The sequence below is a fragment of the Staurois parvus genome, unplaced genomic scaffold (genome assembly GCF_062004578.1).
Source record: "Staurois parvus isolate SC_StPar_1 unplaced genomic scaffold, SC_StPar_1.0 ptg000978l, whole genome shotgun sequence".
NCBI classification, from domain to species: Eukaryota; Metazoa; Chordata; class Amphibia; order Anura; family Ranidae; genus Staurois; species Staurois parvus.
In genome coordinates this window covers 193,688-210,731 of record NW_028318774.1, presented here as the reverse complement: position 1 = coordinate 210,731, position 17,044 = coordinate 193,688, and the positions used below count along the sequence as shown (strand labels likewise).

Below are 17,044 nucleotides of genomic sequence, written 5' to 3'. Positions count from 1 at the left end.
TCCCGGCCGGTAATTGACCTCCGGCGCCCGGTGATTACTGAGCATCTTCGACGGGGAGGAAGATTGTTTTGTTTACAAACAATCTTCCTTCCTGTCAGCTCGAGCACACTGCTCGGGATGGCTGTGCACAGTACAGCCAACCCAGTTGGTGTGCTTACAGTATGCTTATGTCCAAAATATATTATTTTTTTCTCAATTTGCGGTCTTTTTTGGCTTATAGCGCAAAAAATAAAACCGCACAGGCAATCAAATACCACCAAAAGAAAGCGCAATTCATGGGGGAAAAAAGGACGTAAATGTAATTTGGGTGCAGCGTTGCATGACGGCGCAATTGTCAGTTAAAATAACACAGTGCAGTGGTTCTCAACCTTTCTAATGCCGCGACCCCTTAATACAGTTCCCCATGTTGTGGTGACCCCCAACCATAAAATTATTTTCGTTGCTACTTCATAACTGTAATTTTGCAGTGGGAGGAGTAGTGCCATGTCATTGGTGTCAGTGGAAGGAGTAGTGCCCCATCACTGATGTCAGTGGGATGAATAGTGCCCCATCGTTGGTATCAGTGGGAGGAATAGTGCCCCATCGTTGGTATCAGTGGGAGGAATAGTGCCCCATCATTGATGTCAGTGGGAGGAATAGTGCCCCATCACTGATGTCAGTGGGATGAATAGTGCCCCATCGTTGGTATCAGTGGGAGGAATAGTGCCCCATCGTTGGTATCAGTGGGAGGAATAGTGCCCCATCATTGATGTCAGTGGGAGGAATAGTGCCCCATCACTGATGTCAGTGGGATGAATAGTGCCCCATCGTTGGTATCAGTGGGAGGAATAGTGCCCCATCATTGGTGTCAGTGGGAGGAATAGTGCCCCATCATTGATGTCAGTGGGAGGAATAGTGCCCCATCACTGATGTCAGTGGGAGGAATAGTGCCCCATCACTGATGTCAGTGGGAGGAATAGTGCCACGTCATTGGTGTCAGTGGGAGGAATAGTGCCCCATCATTGGTGTCAGTGGGGGGAGGAATAGTGCCCCATCATTGGGGTCAGGGGGGGGGGGGAAATAGTGTCCCATCGTTGGTGTCAGTGGGGGGAGGAATAGTGCCCCATCGTTGGTGTCAGTGGGGGGAGGAATAGTGCCCCATCGTTGGTGTCAGTGGGGGGAGGAATAGTGCCCCATCGTTGGTGTCAGTGGGGGGAGGAATAGTGCCCCATCGTTGGTGTCAGTGGGGGGAGGAATAGTGCCCCATCGTTGGTGTCAGTGGGGGGAGGAATAGTGCCCCATCGTTGGTGTCAGTGGGGGGAGGAATAGTGCCCCATCGTTGGTATTAGTGACACAAATGATGGGGCACTATTCCTCCCACTGACACCAATGATACTTACTTTGCTGACCCCTGCTCCAGCCTGGGCTCGCTCTCTCACTTACCTGTCAGCTGTCTTCCTTCTCTGGCCGCTCTCCTCTTCACTCGCTCCGGCAGCTCCCTCGATCTTCTTTGATGTACGCGCGCTGCCGCTCGACGACTCCTCTCCAAGCTCCACCTCCTCGCCGGTGATTGGCCGCCTGTGTGCCTCTCCTGAGCTACAGTTCCGGTGGCCAATCAGCGGCGAGGAGGCGGAGCTGCTGAGCGATCCCGGAGGTGTGGCCAGGTGACAGGAGCAGCGTATCATCCCGCCCACACATCGCCGGAGACAGGAGCGGTGTCTCGGTTCCTAAGACCATCGGAAATATGTGTTTTCCGATGGTCTTAGGCGACCCCTGGGAAATGGTCGTTCGACCCCCAAAGGGGTCGCGACCCCCAGGTTGAGAACCGCTGACACAGTGCCATAATGCAAAAAAAGGCCTGGTCATGAAGGGGGTAAATCGTCAGGAGGGCAAGTGGTTAAAGCAGAACTACAGGTTACAAGGATAAGTTCACCTTTGGGAACATGTTACATGTTCCATCTGTTTTTTTGGGGTGGAACATGTGACATGTTCCCACCCCAGGAGGCACTTCCCGCCCTGCTGCATCTAGTCACAGCTAGTGTGGGATCTTCTCCCTCTGCAAGCTGTCACCAGTAAACAGAATTCTGTAAATGGAAAACTACAAGTACCATCATCCTTAGCGGCTGTCGGCTTGTAGTTCTCAATGAACTATCACGGTGCTGTTGAGCACTATGGTAGTTCATTGGTTCTTCCTGACAGTGTGAAATTGCCTGCCTGTAAGAGGTGCTAGCGGACAGATACACTGAAAGTCTGTAGTAGTCTTGTATGGTTTGCCTGGTGCAATGCTTTCTAGGCTCCAAGTTAAAACAATAATGCACAGTTTGTACCTGCAAAAAAGGGGAACTTATCCTTTAAGTCATAATTTTAGGAAGCCACGGGATTCCAATATATTGCATATATACAAGGGAGAGAGGGAAGGTGGCGCCACTAAGTGCAGTATGGTAAAAAAAAAACCTCTAATGGCAAACAGTAGAAATACACTCACAGGAGTAAATCAAGGTAAAGCATATCTGCATATCCGGAAGAGGGGTCTCTTCTCCATCCCGTAGGGAACTGCCGATGGTAGTGCTGAAAGTGAAGTCTAGCGAGGCAATCTGCTGACCAGTGTGAAACACACAGGCGGATGTGACATCATTGGAGGTACACAGAGGACCGGAAGGGGATAGCAGTAATCACAGGCTACACGCTCTGAGCCTCTAACTCCTACAGGCTTAACAGAGCATTCCTGGAGCTGGTTTTTATATAGAGGGCAGTGAAAAAAAAGGCTGCAGCCGTGTGACAACAAGGTCCAGCCTTGAATTGAAATTATATTAAAACACTAAAAATATATATATATATGGATAATACAACCAAAAAAAAACAGGAATTATATAAATCATAACAACTGGGCATATATATAGGATGATGGTACCATAATAAAAAAAATTAATGTAAAATAAAAACACTAAAATTAACATAATAAGGTAATAATAAAAGGTGAAACTAATATATGAGATAAACTCATTACATGCAAAGCAAGATAGTTCAAGCCGTGATTTGTCATAATTGTGATGATTATGGCTTACAGCTCATGAAAATCCCAAATCCACAATCTCAGAAAATTAGAATATTGTGAAAAGGTGCAATATTCTCGGCTCAAAGTGTCCCAATCTATTCAGCTAATTAAGCCATAACACCTGCAAAGGGTTCCTGAGCCTTTAAATGGTCTCTCTGGAGGCTGGAGTCAGTGCATCAAGAGCCACCCCACACACAGATCCTGGACATGGGCTTCAAATGTCGTATTCCTCTTGTTAAGCCGCTCCTGAACAACAAACGTCAGAAGTCTTACCTGGGCTAAAGAAAAACAGACCTGGTCTGTTGCTCAGTGATCCAAAGTCCTCTTTTCTGATGAGAGCAACTTTGGGTCCTTGGTTTCCAAATGAGATGCAAGAGTATGGAGGAAGAATGGAGAGGCACACACTGCAAGATGCTTGAAGTCCAGTGTGAAGTTTCCACAGTCTGTGTTGATTTGGGGAGCCATGTCATCTGCTGGTGTTGGTCCACTGTGCTTCATTAAGTCCAGGGTCAACGCAGCCGTCTACCAGGAGATTGTGGAGCACTTCATGCTTCCTTCCGCAGACGACCTTTATGGGGATGCTGACTTCATTTTCCAGCAGGACTTGGCACCTGCCCACACTGCCAAAAACACCAAAACCTGGTTCAATGACCGTGGGATTACTGTGCTTGATTGGCCAGCAAACTCGCCTGACCTGAACCCCATAGAGAATCTATGGGGCATTGCCAAGAGAAAGATGAGACATGAGACCGAACAATGCAGAAGAGCTGAAGGCCGCTATTGAAGCATCCTGGTCCTCCATAACACCTCAGCAGTGCCACAGGCTGATAGCTTCCATGCGACGCCGCATTGAGGCAGTAATTGCTGCAAAAGGGGCCCAAACCAAGTACTGAGTACATATGCATGCTTAAACTTTTCAGGAGGTCCGATATTGTTCTATGTACAATCCTTGTTTTATTGATTGCATGTAATATTCTAATTTTCTGAGATTGTGGATTTGGGGTTTTCATGAGCTGTAAGCCATAATCATCACAATGATGACAAATCACGGCTTGAACTATCTTACTTTGCATGTAATGAGTCTATCTCATATATTAGTTTCACCTTTTAAGTTGCATTACTAAAATAAATGAACTTTTGCACAATATTCAAATTTTTTGAGTTTCACCTGTACATGCATTACGTGAACACGCGCATATATATACGCACACATATACATCTCCAAATATATATACATATGTATCCCTATCATGGTGTGCGATACTTACTATGGGTATCTAAGCTGATGGAGAGGAGGTAGGAGTGGCATACCCAAAAGAGGGCTGTCTGATGATCTCAAAAGTACAAAGAACATAAGGGTCCATTATAAACAAGGGAATAAGAAAGGGAGGTAAGATTAAGAATGGAACATATGGACTGGTAATACAGCACCTCTTCTCAGATGCATACTGATATTCTCCCATCAAAGGGAACCCCCCTTACCCCTGTCCCATCCACTATTGGGTTGTGTCCCCACTACCCCACGTAGCTCTCCTACTCCCCTGCCAGACCATACTTTATCAGCTGACACTCAATCTTTGCCAAAAGAAAACACGCAGGAGGGGAAGGAGGGGGGGGGGGGGGGACGGAGGAAGAAACAATAAGAAAAGGAAAAATCGTGAAACTATAAAAACCTTTAATATTTCTACCTACGAGCTCACTAGCCATGACATTTCCCTGCTAAGCAGAGGTTTTACATTTGCTCCTACAGTTTTAAACCCCTTTACTCTTTTCAAGGATCTTAATAAATTTATCAGGGACCTCACAGTTAAAAGATTTTTCAGTATTAAGTCATCCAAAAATGGCTTCCTGCTTCCCTGGTTTTTACATGCAGCACTACCATTGGACTTTTACCACTGGCGGTTCCCTATGTGATGGAGAAGAGTCCTCCCTTCTGGATATGCTTTACCTTTATTTACTCCTGTGAGTGCATTTCCACTGTTTTGTCATTAAAGTTTTGTTCACCATACTGCACTTAGTGGCGCCACCTTCATTCGCTCCCTTGTCTCCATTGTACAGAGCTGGCTTACTTTGTAGGATGGCAGCCACTGTCTACTCCCCCAAGTAGATTAAGGACTCAATATCTACACAAATATTTATGGACGACATTGGCGGTGATTTTAATCCCATTTAATTTATATCGTTGCTTGTGTACACGTCCTCTACCTTTTTTTTTTTTTTTTTTTTTTTATTTTATTTTGTTTGCATATTATGACAGTATCCACTTTGTGCAGAGAACACCCATCTCCACCCAGAAGTATTAGTCCGCTGTCATCTCTCATCAGACAATGAAAGTTTTTAGTATAGCATTTATCCCCGGTTCACATATGGGTGTTCCTGCGGGCCGCGTTTTGCGCGGTCACGAGAGCCCATTCATTTGAATGGACTCCTGTGCCCCTGGACACGTAGGGAAGAAGTCCCTCTTCTTCTGAAAACGCAGCCCGCACGGGAACAATCAATTCAGAGTACGGTTTCAGTTCCCAGTACGGTTTCGATTTCCAGTGCGGGCAGCGTGACATTAGAATTGATGGCACCCACCCGCGGGTCCGCAGTCCTCTGTGCGGGTGGTGCGGCGCACAGATGTGAACCTAGCATTAGGCCCCATGCACACAAGCTCAAAAATGCTGCTTTTACAGGCATTTTATTTTTCTTTTGCCTCTAAATGCCCCTGCATGGTAAACTGTGTCCATGCACATTATAGGAGTTTAGAGGAAGAAAAAAAACATCACTTGTGCATTTAGGAGGAGTTTTTCAGCATCAACATGTGTATCGTTAGGCGCGTTCCCGTGTTAATGCATTCTAAGGGCCAGAATTCTAGCCATTAGAATGTATTAGGGCACATGAATGCGCATGCAGATCTGCGGCCTTGTACCACGTTTTTGCTGCTGCTAAACTCCTGAAGGAGAAAAGCATCAGTAGAATAGAATGTGCATGAAGCCTTAGGGGTGATGTCCATTCTGAAAACTAAAATGCCACAAAGGGTTGAAGTCTTCTCAACAGAGCGCTAAAGCCATGTAAGTGCCGTGATTGCAGTGCCAGGTCGGTTGTGTACGCTATGGGGTGGATTTACTGAACCCGGAGAGTACAAAATCCGGTGCAGCTGTGCATGGTAGCCAATCAGCTTTTAACTTCGACTTGTTCAGTAAAGCTTTAGGGTCCTTTCTCACGGGCGTTCCGTATGTCCGTTTTTTTTTTTTTTTTTTTCATGTGTCCGTTTACAGATGTAGAACGGACTTCCATGTATTTTTATGGACTGGTGGATGTAACAGATGATCAGCTGTTTACATCCGTTAATGTCTGCATCCGTTAACCCCTTGCTCTCCAGAGGATTTACCCCCCCCCCCCCCCCTTCCTGACCAGGCCATTTTTTGCCGTACGGTGCTGCGTCACTTTAACTGACAATTGCGCGGTCATGCAACGCTGCACCCAAATGAAATGTACGTCCTTTTTTTACCCCACAAATAGAGCTTTCTTTCTGTGGTATTTGACCTGTGCATTTTTTATTTTTTGTGCTATAAAAAATAAAGACTGACAATTTTGACAACAGTTTGTATATGTGCCTCCCACTTGTTAAGGGACCAAAGGTAATGGGACAGAATAATAATCATAAATCAAACTTTCACTTTTTAATACTTGGTTGCAAATCCTTTGCAGTCAATTACAGCCTGAAGTCTGGAACGCATAGACATCACCAGACGCTGGGTTTCATCCCTGGTGATGCTCTGCCAGGCCTCTACTGCAACTGTCTTCAAAAATAAAAAGACTGACAATTTTGAGAAAAAAAACTATATTTTTGACTTTTTGCTATTAAACATGTCCAGTAAAAATTTTTTAAAAATCTAATTTCGTCATAAATTTAGGCCAAAATGTATTCTGCGACATGTCTTTGCTAAACAAAATCCTGATACGTGTAAATTAATTGGTTTTATGTGAATGTTATAGCGTTTTCAAATGGCGTTATTGATACTGGAATATGTTTTTTGTTTTTTTCTACTAGTAATGGCGGCGATTAGTGATTTATAGTGGGACTGCAGCGGGCATTCTGATACTGGGGGGGAACGGACTTGGTGTCACTGACATCCCCAGTGACACCAATACAGTGATCAGTGCTAATAAAAAGCACTGACACTACTAATGGCACTGGGCAGGAAAGGGCTAACGTGGGGCGATCAAAGAGTTAACTGTGTTCTGTGCGCTATTTTATTACTGTAAGGTAATGCAGAGCCATACAAAGCAGTGTGCAGGAGCTGACAGGGGAGAGAACTGTTGTATACATACAGTTCTCCCCCCGTCGGTAATGCTCAGTGATCGCCGGGACCTGCTGATTGACAGCCGAGGCCGCAAATATCGGTGCAGGTAGGGCTCACGTGCGCCCCCTACCCGGTAGTGCAAAAGCACATATACAGTCAGGTGACCAGTATCTATACCGCCATTTGAAAACGCCATAACATTCACATAAAACCAATTAATTTACACGTATCGGGATTTTGTTTAGCAAAGATGTAGCAGAATACATTTTGGCCTAAATTTATGCCGAAATTAGATTTTTAAAATTTTTTTACTGAACATGTTTAATAGCAAAAAGTCAAAAATATAGTTTTTTTTTTTCTCAAAATTGTCAGTCTTTTTATTTTTGAAGACCGTTGCAGTAGAGGCCTGGCAGAGCATCACCAGGGATGAAACCCAGCGTCTGGTGATGTCTATGCGTTCCAGACTTCAGGCTGTAATTGACTGCAAAGGATTTGCAACCAAGTATTAAAAAGTGAAAGATTGATTTATGATTATTATTCTGTCCCATTACTTTTAGTCCCTTAACAAGTGGGAGGCACATATGCAAACTGTTGTAATTCCTACACCGTTCACCTGATTTGGATGTAAATACCCTCAAATTAAAGCTGGCAGTCTGCAGTTAAAGCACATCTTGTTCGTTTCATTTCAAATCCATTGTGGTGGTGTATAGAGCCAAAAATGTTAGAATTGTGTCGATGTCCCAATATTTATGGACCTGACTGTATATTCGTGATTTTGCGCACCCTGTAGCAGTATATCTGCTATGAGGCAGATGGAAAGTGGTTAACATTCGTTTTTTTGAGTGGGAGAAAACCCTATTTTTCTTCTGTAAAAAGAAAAAGGACCGTACCAAAAACGGATGCAAACAGATGCGAAAACGGAGGTAAAAAGTGAAGTCTTGATCTCTTTAGCTCCGATTTTTGAAAAAAAAACTGAACTGATGAAAAAAAAAAAAACGGAACGCCCGTGTGAAAGGACCCTTACAATAAAACCTAGAAGCTGATTGGCTGCCATGCACAGCTGCACCAGATTTTGCACTCTCCAGTTTTAGTAAATCAGCCCCTTTGTGTTAATGTTTTCTGCTGTTGGTGAAACCTGCTAACACTACACAACAGTCAACGACAGGTTAATCCATCAGTAACCATGCCTGCTTGTGCGGAGGATAAGCGTGAAGTTCCTCTCGGATTCTGCGACTGAATGCCAGCCGCTACAAGCACAAATCTCCCACTGCAGGCGCGTATTTCCATGAAGGGTTACCTGTCAGAAGATAATTACCTTCATCTGAAAAGAATTGAAGATTGCCTTTAACAAATATGCAAATCCTGGAGCTTTGACTTCTCTGACTGCATCTTTGTTCTGGGTGAAGCTAGCCGTACACTAGCCGTACACTGGTCGAAATTTTTGTTTCTGAAACGTTTGATCTCAAATAGTGAGTGTGATCAAATTTGACGAGGAAAACCAAAAGATGGAAAGTTTTGTCTTGTTTTGTATCTGGTTGAATCGTTTACACTTGTTTTGCTCTCTGAAGAGAGATCCATGTTCAGATTGTTCTTTAGAGCATCTGACAGGCAGTGAGGAGGTATTGTATTGCAGCCTCACTGCCTGCTTTACCCCCTGAAGGCCAGACTACCATGCCACAGTTGTGCCTGGTTGTACGGTAGTGGCAACGCGGCCCCATTCACTACTGCCTGCCGAACGAGACAGCGGGTACTGTGGCTGTAAAGCATTGTGACCATGGCATGTATACATCCCCATCTACCACCTTCCCGGCTAAAGGGGAGGGGGAGGTAAAAATGTGGCTCAAATGTAATTCCTGTTGCAATCTTATTCACTTCTGTCCATCCTGAACTGTAGTGTTACACCGTAGAACATTGTCATGACAATTGAAAAAAGAATGTCAGGACTTTCATAGGAAATTTTTATAGCTACTGATGGTTTTATCAAATGATCTGTGGATAGTACAAAATCTGGTGCAGCTCTGCATAAAAATCAGCTTGCAGGTTTTGTCAAAGCTTAAAAGAGAATTATGGGTTTTATTTTTTTTTCCCAAGTTTTAAATCATACTTTCCTAGGTGGATCAATGCTGCATCTGTCGTCCACTGGCTTTAAGGGTGAGAACTGAGCAATCAAACACAGCTGATCGCTCAGTCCTCCCTGCTGCTCTGAGCAGACGGAGGTGACTATCAGTCACCAGCTCTCTGCTCTGTCCCTCCAGTGCTCATTGGAGCCCTGGGCTGTGAAGGGGGAGGGGAGCGGCTGGCTCAGGCTCTCAGTGGATCTCTGAGAGACTGAGCCAGGTGCTGGTCCAGGCTCCTGGGTGGATCCCGACCATATGGTCAGAATCTTTCCCCAGCCTGGACCGGCTGAGTGACGTCAGCGGATTTTAACTCGCTGTTGGCTGAAAACGGGTCACAGGAGTGCTGAACGAACTGCACGCCTTTGATCTGCAGGACGAGTACAGGCAAATGAGCTTTGGCTGCTCTTGTCCTCTAATTGAACAAGCTGAAGTTAAAAGTGGATTGGCAATCATGTAGAGCTGCACGAGATTCTGAGTGCTTCAGTTTTAGTAAGGCTAGGTTCACATCAATGCAGGTTGCGGTTTGTGTTTTTTGAGCCTGTGTTTTTTTGGGGTACTAGAAACGTATGACAGTTCTGTTCATTCAGTGCAACTTTGATGCGACTTGGCACTCTCTGGCACTCAAGTAGCATCAAACTCGCATTAAAGTAGTGCAGGAACCTTTGTGTCCAAAGTTACATGTTGCGATTAGCAGTAATAGTTAGGGTTAGTGTTTCAACCCCAACAATCGCCGCCAGCCCCCAACAATCGCCGCCAGCTCCCAACAATCGCCGCCAGCCCCATCCCTAACAGATATCGCGAACCCTAACTCTATCTCTAACCCTAACATGTGACTTAGGTCACATAATGGCTGCTGCACTACTTTTATGTGACTTTGATGCTTCTTGAGTAACAGAGTGTAAAGTTGCATCACATGAACAGAACTGTCATGCTTTTCTATTAGCAAATAAACGCACACCTCCACAAAAATGCGTCAAAAACGCAACAATTGCATTTTTGGTGCGGGTCCATTGAAGTCTATTACACACAAAACACAATCTGTTGTGGGGAAAAAAAGGCCCTGACCTTTTCCAAAAAACACACAGATGTGCACTAGATATATAGGAGATCATGTTAAATGGACCGCAGAGTGTTTCTGAAAACTGGAAAACACACTGAAATCCACATAAGTGTGAGCCTAAGGTAAATGCCCCCCAAAGTATAGAATTCGGAGATAGGCAGGAATCTTATTTTCAAGAGTGTCCCCATAGTTCTGTTATGTGTGTGTGTTTTCATGTAATAAGTAATAAAAAAAAAGTTACTAATTTTAGGGGTTATGATATAAATGTCACATGAATACAATTTACCATAGCAGTATTACCTCATACTTTACTATCACATGGAAATAATGGAATGTAGACATGAACTGGTTGGTACTGTTGCCAGGCATACACTGCGCTGTAAGTGTGCCAGTAGTTAACAGTTTACTTCTGTGCCAGAGACAGCACAACAAATACACATTCATGTGCTCCTGAATAGAGCGTGTTCCATGGATGCTCTGATCTGTTTTTGGCATGATCCAGGCTCAGGCCACATGAATAGGTATATATCACAAAGTGTTCGCTTAAAGAACTGAGACACGTTTGTCATAGTATGTTTTGAAGTGGCCATGGTATGTTTTGAAGTGGCCATGGTATGTGGTCACACTACAATGTAGCTGCAACAGTACGTAAATGTGTGGCTATGCCGAAACATTAAAGTAGTCCCTAAAAACATTGATGGTTCTTACCATTTGGCACCTCCACCTGATGTCCTCTAGCTACAGTTTGCCAGTAGTTGAGGAGTCGGTCCTGTTCTCCATCTTCCATGGGCTCTGCTTCTTCCTCTACGCTCCCATTACTGTTGTAAGCAGAATCTGACCCCAAGTCATCGGTCATGTTGTCCAGGTCATCTAAAGTGATCATTCCAGCCGTGGCTGGCTCCTGGACCCCTCCACTCATCCTGCATCCTTCACGTTGCATGGTGTGGTCCCCAAGTATGGACGGGTAGCTTAGTTGGGGTCCAGTTCTTGACGTAGAACTCAACTCTAGCCTACAGCCCTTTGCAACTTTTGAGCTCTGTCTAAATGCTACTAAAGTTTACAGCTGTGTTGGTGGAGTGCTAAAAGCTGTAGAAACGATCCCGTGCTGCAAACTTTGGTTTGAAACACTTGTGTCTGAAACAACTCTGCCTACCCAGAATGCAGCGCTGCACAGTAAATGGACCTACAGAAAAGTTTTTTCTGCAGTTTGGTTAAATGGAAAGTATCCTGACACTACTCTATATACTGGAGCACCACATCTGCACCCTTCCTCTGGTCATTGGAAGCAAAGCAGACTTTAGCAGCCTTGTCTGTTGCCGTGTCTCTTCTGTAGCTGCCTTTAAAAGCTGAGCTTAGAGGAGGCGGGTAGGAAGCCCTTGAGGGAGGGGAGAGGCACATACATACAGACACACATGCTCCCAGTCAGGTGGGGGGAGGAGAGCACTGTCAACTGCACTTTTAACGCTTCTCGTGCCAGATCCCTGTAGATACTGACGTGTGTTTGTGTCAATGCAGTGTGCAGCCACTAATGAGCTGTCTCTTTGAATCAATGACTTTAAAATTGTCAACTAAGGGCATTTTCTTGTCTTGAAGCCACCTGAGATACTGGCCCAGCCTCATCCTATCTTCTATCTGCCTCTCCGGTTGCATGTAGGTAATCTGTCCACCTCAACGTCCTTGTCCTGCCGTGAAACCCTATACCCAGACATGGCAAAACGTGAAATATTGCACTTTGAAGTGCAAAACATAAAGGCTGGTAATGCATGGACCATTTTTTCTTGATTTGATCTTCATAAAATGTATCAAAAACTTGTTCTTGACCTGATGATTGAACTGGGTATATTTTCCTCTTCACATTTCTTCAAAGATCTACTGGTTGCTGACCCCCGCCTTAGTGTATTGCAATATGTTTCCATTTTATATATCGTGCATATTTTATAATAATGAAAATGGTAATGCAAAAGGAATTGGCTGATTATCCAAGAGCCAAAGACTACCGCACTGATCTCATCTGAATTAAGTGAATCCAAAAGAATACATATACATTCGTTATGTTTAAGTTGAATTCATTTTTTCATTCCCAACTGACTTTGTTGGGTCGCACACATAAAAATTAAACGAACGGTCTCAAGTTCAACCCCAATACAAAAAGAATGTTAGAATGTTCACGTTATGCTCACTAGAATAAAGATGAATGGATCTGAGTCAATTTGGATTATTAGTAATGTCGTTACGTTATTTTGGATGCTTCAAACGTTGACAAAAGTTCCAAAGTACCGAATCATGTCATCCGAATGTATCAAATGAATACAAATTAATTTGCTGTTTTCGGTATAATGTATTCTGGATTTGTTGAAATTCGTTACTATTGTGATTCTGAGATTTGGTTACATCCGAATCTCTAAATTAAAATGTCGTCCAAATTATGATTTGTAATGAAATGAGTCACACATGTCTAATAGCAACTATGCTGAAGAGTTAGTGGTGTCCAGAAGGCTGGGGGAATTTTGTATGACTGTACACTCTCCAGCTCTCCAGGAATCAACTGCCAAAGTGAAGCCAATGGAACCAAGGCAAAAAGGTGGCCTATGGATAGCGTTTCGGGGATTCCGCCCACCTCAGACAGGGGAATCAACAACTGGAGAAAGCGCAAACAGGTGGCGCAAACACCTAGTGCATTATCCAAGGTTTATTAGAAAGTCAAAAAAACGAGAACATACAGACATAGCATGTTTGTAAAACTTAGTATGGAAATTGGGATGGCCACAGCAGTGGGCAGGATGTTCCGGCTGTCAGTGTGGTCCGCCCTGTGACACGTTTCGGGGGACGAGTCCCTTTCCTCAGATCTAGTGCTAGAGCTTCAAACGTTAACAAATGGTTCAAAGTACCACATCATGCCATCTGAATGAAACAAATGAATACAAATTAATTTGCGGTTTTCGTTATGTATTTTGGATTTGTTGAAATTCGTTACTATTGTGATTCTGAGATTTGGATACATCTGAATCTCTAAATTAAAATTTTGTCCAAATTTTGATTGTAATGAAACAAATCACACATGTCTAATAGCAACTATGCTGAAGAGTTAGTGGTGTCCAGCAGGCTGGGAGAATTGTGTGACAATTATGAGATTTTCTTTACAATTGTCCTGACTATGTTGTTATTCAATTCACTACCTCAATATAAAGTAATATATTGCAACATTGGTGTAGTGCAGGAACCCAAAGCAAGGAATGGTTGCTGTAAATTGGCCCAGTTAGCTATACATTGTGCATTTCAACAAAAAAGTACAGTGGTTAAGTGGTTAGCATTTTCGCCTAGCAATACCAGGGTCGTTGGTTCGAATCACAACCATGGCACTATCCGCACAGAGTTTGTGTGTTCTCCCTGTGCCTGCATGGGTTTCCTCCGGGTACTCCAGTTTTTTCCTCCCACATTGAAAAGACATGCTGGTATGTTAATTGGTTCCTGTCTAAATTGGCTGTAGTATGTGCAGGGGTGTAGAAATTAAAAAAAAAAAACACTTGTCCAAGGACTAAATCGGGGTCCCAACCTACTTGTCCTTCATGACCATCTTCTTGTCCTGATTAACAAAACCAAACTGAAAACAAAACCGTATTTAAATCTGAGGTGCTTTTAAACTGTTCCCGCCCAGCCTATGGCCAGATGGCGGCCGAGCGAGCACCTCGTCCCTCCGGGTGGACACCATATGGCGTCCTTTTGGGCATGTGCAGTTTGCATGCCCGCAGAGCCGCGCAGCAGCGTCATCTGTCACCAGATGTTGACCGATCTGAGTACCGGCCCCGTTGCCGGTACCATATGATCTGCTGTGACCAATCACAGCAGGTCACATGACAGTTGTATACAATGGATGGATTCATTCATGCCATCCATTGTATACTAGTGTGCCTAGCTGTGAATGGTCACAGTGATCACATGACACAGCTGGGCTGTGATTGGCCCAGCTTGTGCATGCGATTAGCCGTGACCAAATCACAGCTAAGAAAAAAGAAGAAAACCCTGAATGAATCGATTTCATTCAGGTAAATGCTTGCTTATAGCAAAGTAATTCTTTGCTATAAGCAAATAGTGTAAAAAAAAAAAAATACTGATCACTTCCCTGTCCTTTTGACATTGTACTACTTTGGTCATATTGAAATATGAAAAAAAAATCTTAAAAAGAAAAAAGTAATAAAAAATTAAAACTGAAATTTTTAAAAAAAAAAAAATTATATATATATATTTTTTTCATACTGTCACCAGTCAGTGTCCCTGATCACCGCCATGCCAGTTATATGATGAAGCTGTACTGCACTGGTGACACTATGTTAAAAAAAAAAAAAAAAAAGAATAAAAATTTTTTTCATTTTTTGAAAAAATTATTACAAAATTACAACTTCAAAAAACTCACCATGCTTCTTATGAAATACGTCGGACTGTCTACTTTGCAAAAAGGGGTCATTTGGGGGATATCTGTACTGTTCTGACATTCTTGGACCTCAAGAAATTAGATCGGCTGTCAGTACTTCAGGATTGATCAATTTTCAGATCTATACCATAGTTTGTAAACTCTATAACTTTCCTACAAACTAAATAATAAATACTAATTTGGGTTATTTTCACCAAAGACATGTAGTAGAATACATTTAGGCCTAAATTTATGAAGAACAATTATTTATTTGCAAACTTTTATAACCGAAACAAAAAAGTTTTTTTCTTTTTTTTTTCTGCAACATTTTCGGTCTTTTTTTGTTAATTTGGCAAAAACTAAAAACCCCAGCGGTGATTAAATACCACCAAACGAAAGCTCTAGTTGTGTGAAGAAAATTATAAAATTTTAGTTTCGGTACAATGTTGTATGACCGCGCAATTGTCATTCAAAGTGTGAGAGCGCTGAACCCTGAAAATTGGCCTGGGCAGGAAGGGGGTAATAGTGCCCGGTATGGAAGCGGTTAAAAATGAAAAGGGCTTTATGGTGACTTAAAGCAGAGCTCCACCCAAAAGGGGAAGTTCCGCTTTAAGCCTTTGTCCCCCACTCCCCATTAAGGATTGGCACCTTTTGTGGAGTGGGTACCCAAATTTGACAGGTACCTGCTCCCACGTTTGCTACGATCGGAAGTGGAAGTTGTCCTCCCTCCCTTCCTGTAGTCTTGTTGGACATGTGACAGGTCCCACAAGATTACGAGGCCATTCACAAGGCTCAGCACTTCTCACGCATGCGCAGTGGGCACGCGGCTGTTAAGCCGCAAGCTGTCACAGCCAGGTGCCCACACTGAAGATGCCGGCGCCAGGGACAGAAGATGGCCGGTGAAACCAGTGGTGATGAGGACACCGCTGGACCGAAGGACAGGTATGTGGCTGCTAACTTTTATTTATTTTTTTAAGGTGGAGCTCCACTTTAAGCTTTTAATGTTTTTACCATTGTGCTGATTATCTTTTACTTACCTCCCTGCCTGTCTCCTGCACCGCACCCGGGGACTAACAGGGAGGTGAGAGACCTTGCAGTGTAATGAGCACCAATTGGATGTTTATCAGGAAAGGGGAGTGAGGAAAGGGAGATCTTAATGCTCAGCAGAAGCGCATCTGTTGGTGATGTACCCTGACACACGGAACCACTTGGGTGCTCAGTATAAGCGCATGCTGAGCAGCCAAATCAATCTCCGGTGTCCACTCTGTTAAAGGATAAGTTAACCTTTAAAAAAAAAAAAAATTTTTTTTCCTTTTTTTTTTTTTTTTTTTTTTTTTTTTTGCTGGGATAAATTTTATGTGCTTGGGTGTAACTTTTTTTTTTTTTTTTTTTTTTTTTTTTAAATTTTAAATACAATTGAAAAAAAAAAAGGTAAAAATAATTTTTTTTATCACATAGGTGACAAATGCATTCTCTCTGCATGTGTGGAAGCAATTGGGCCCCAGCAGAGCCTGAATGATTCCACCTGACAAATAGGTAAATAAAAACTACATGCCCAGCGCCTGAAACTTTATGTACAAATTGCGCATCCCTGATGTGTATGTACACTATATTGCCATAAGTATTGGTCGGCCTGCCTTTACACACACTTTAACTATAATGGCATCCCAGTCTTACTCCGTAAGGTTCAGTATTGAGTTGGCCCCGCCCTTTACAGCTATAACAGCTTCAACTCTTCTGGGAAGGCTGTCCACAAGGTTTAGGAGTGTCTATGGGAATGTTTGACCATTCTTCCAGAAGCGCATTTGTGAGGTCAGGCACTGATGTCGGACGAGAAGGCCTGGCTCGCAGTCTCCACTCTAATTCATCCCAAAGGTGTTCTGTGGGGTTGAGGTCAGGACTCTGTACAGGCCAGTCAAGTTCCTCCACCCCAAACTCGCTCATCCCATGTCTTTATGGACCTTGCTTTGTGCACTGGTGTGCAGTCATGTTGGAACAGGAAGGGGTCATCCCCAAACACAAAGTTGAGAGCATGAAATTGACCAAAATGTCTTGGTGTGCTGATGCCTTAAGAGTTCCCTTCATTGGAACTAGGGGGCAAAGCTGCACCCCTGAAAAACAACCTCACACCATATT

The 17,044-nt window shown here is 43.5% G+C and overlaps 2 protein-coding genes across 4 annotated transcripts in view; one reads left to right on the top strand and one right to left on the bottom strand.

Moving 5' to 3' along the window:
- LOC149441494 (heme-binding protein 2-like) overlaps nt 1–11,852 on the bottom strand; it is a 60,498-nt gene extending 48,646 nt beyond the window's left edge. For 2 of the 3 annotated variants that reach the window (XR_016307332.1, XM_089657215.1), the window contains exon 1: nt 11,209–11,850. Coding sequence is in view for 2 of the 3 variants with exons in the window: in XM_089657215.1 (XP_089513341.1) it covers nt 11,209–11,440 (232 nt within the window). In the remaining variant the exon portion in view is untranslated. Of the gene's footprint in view, nt 1–11,208 lie in introns of all 3 variants that reach the window. The other variant, XM_089657216.1, reaches the window with a different exon arrangement.
- Nucleotides 1–17,044, top strand: part of FANCM (FA complementation group M) — a 226,066-nt gene that overhangs the window by 82,576 nt on the left and 126,446 nt on the right. The gene's annotated exons all lie outside the window — the stretch shown is intronic.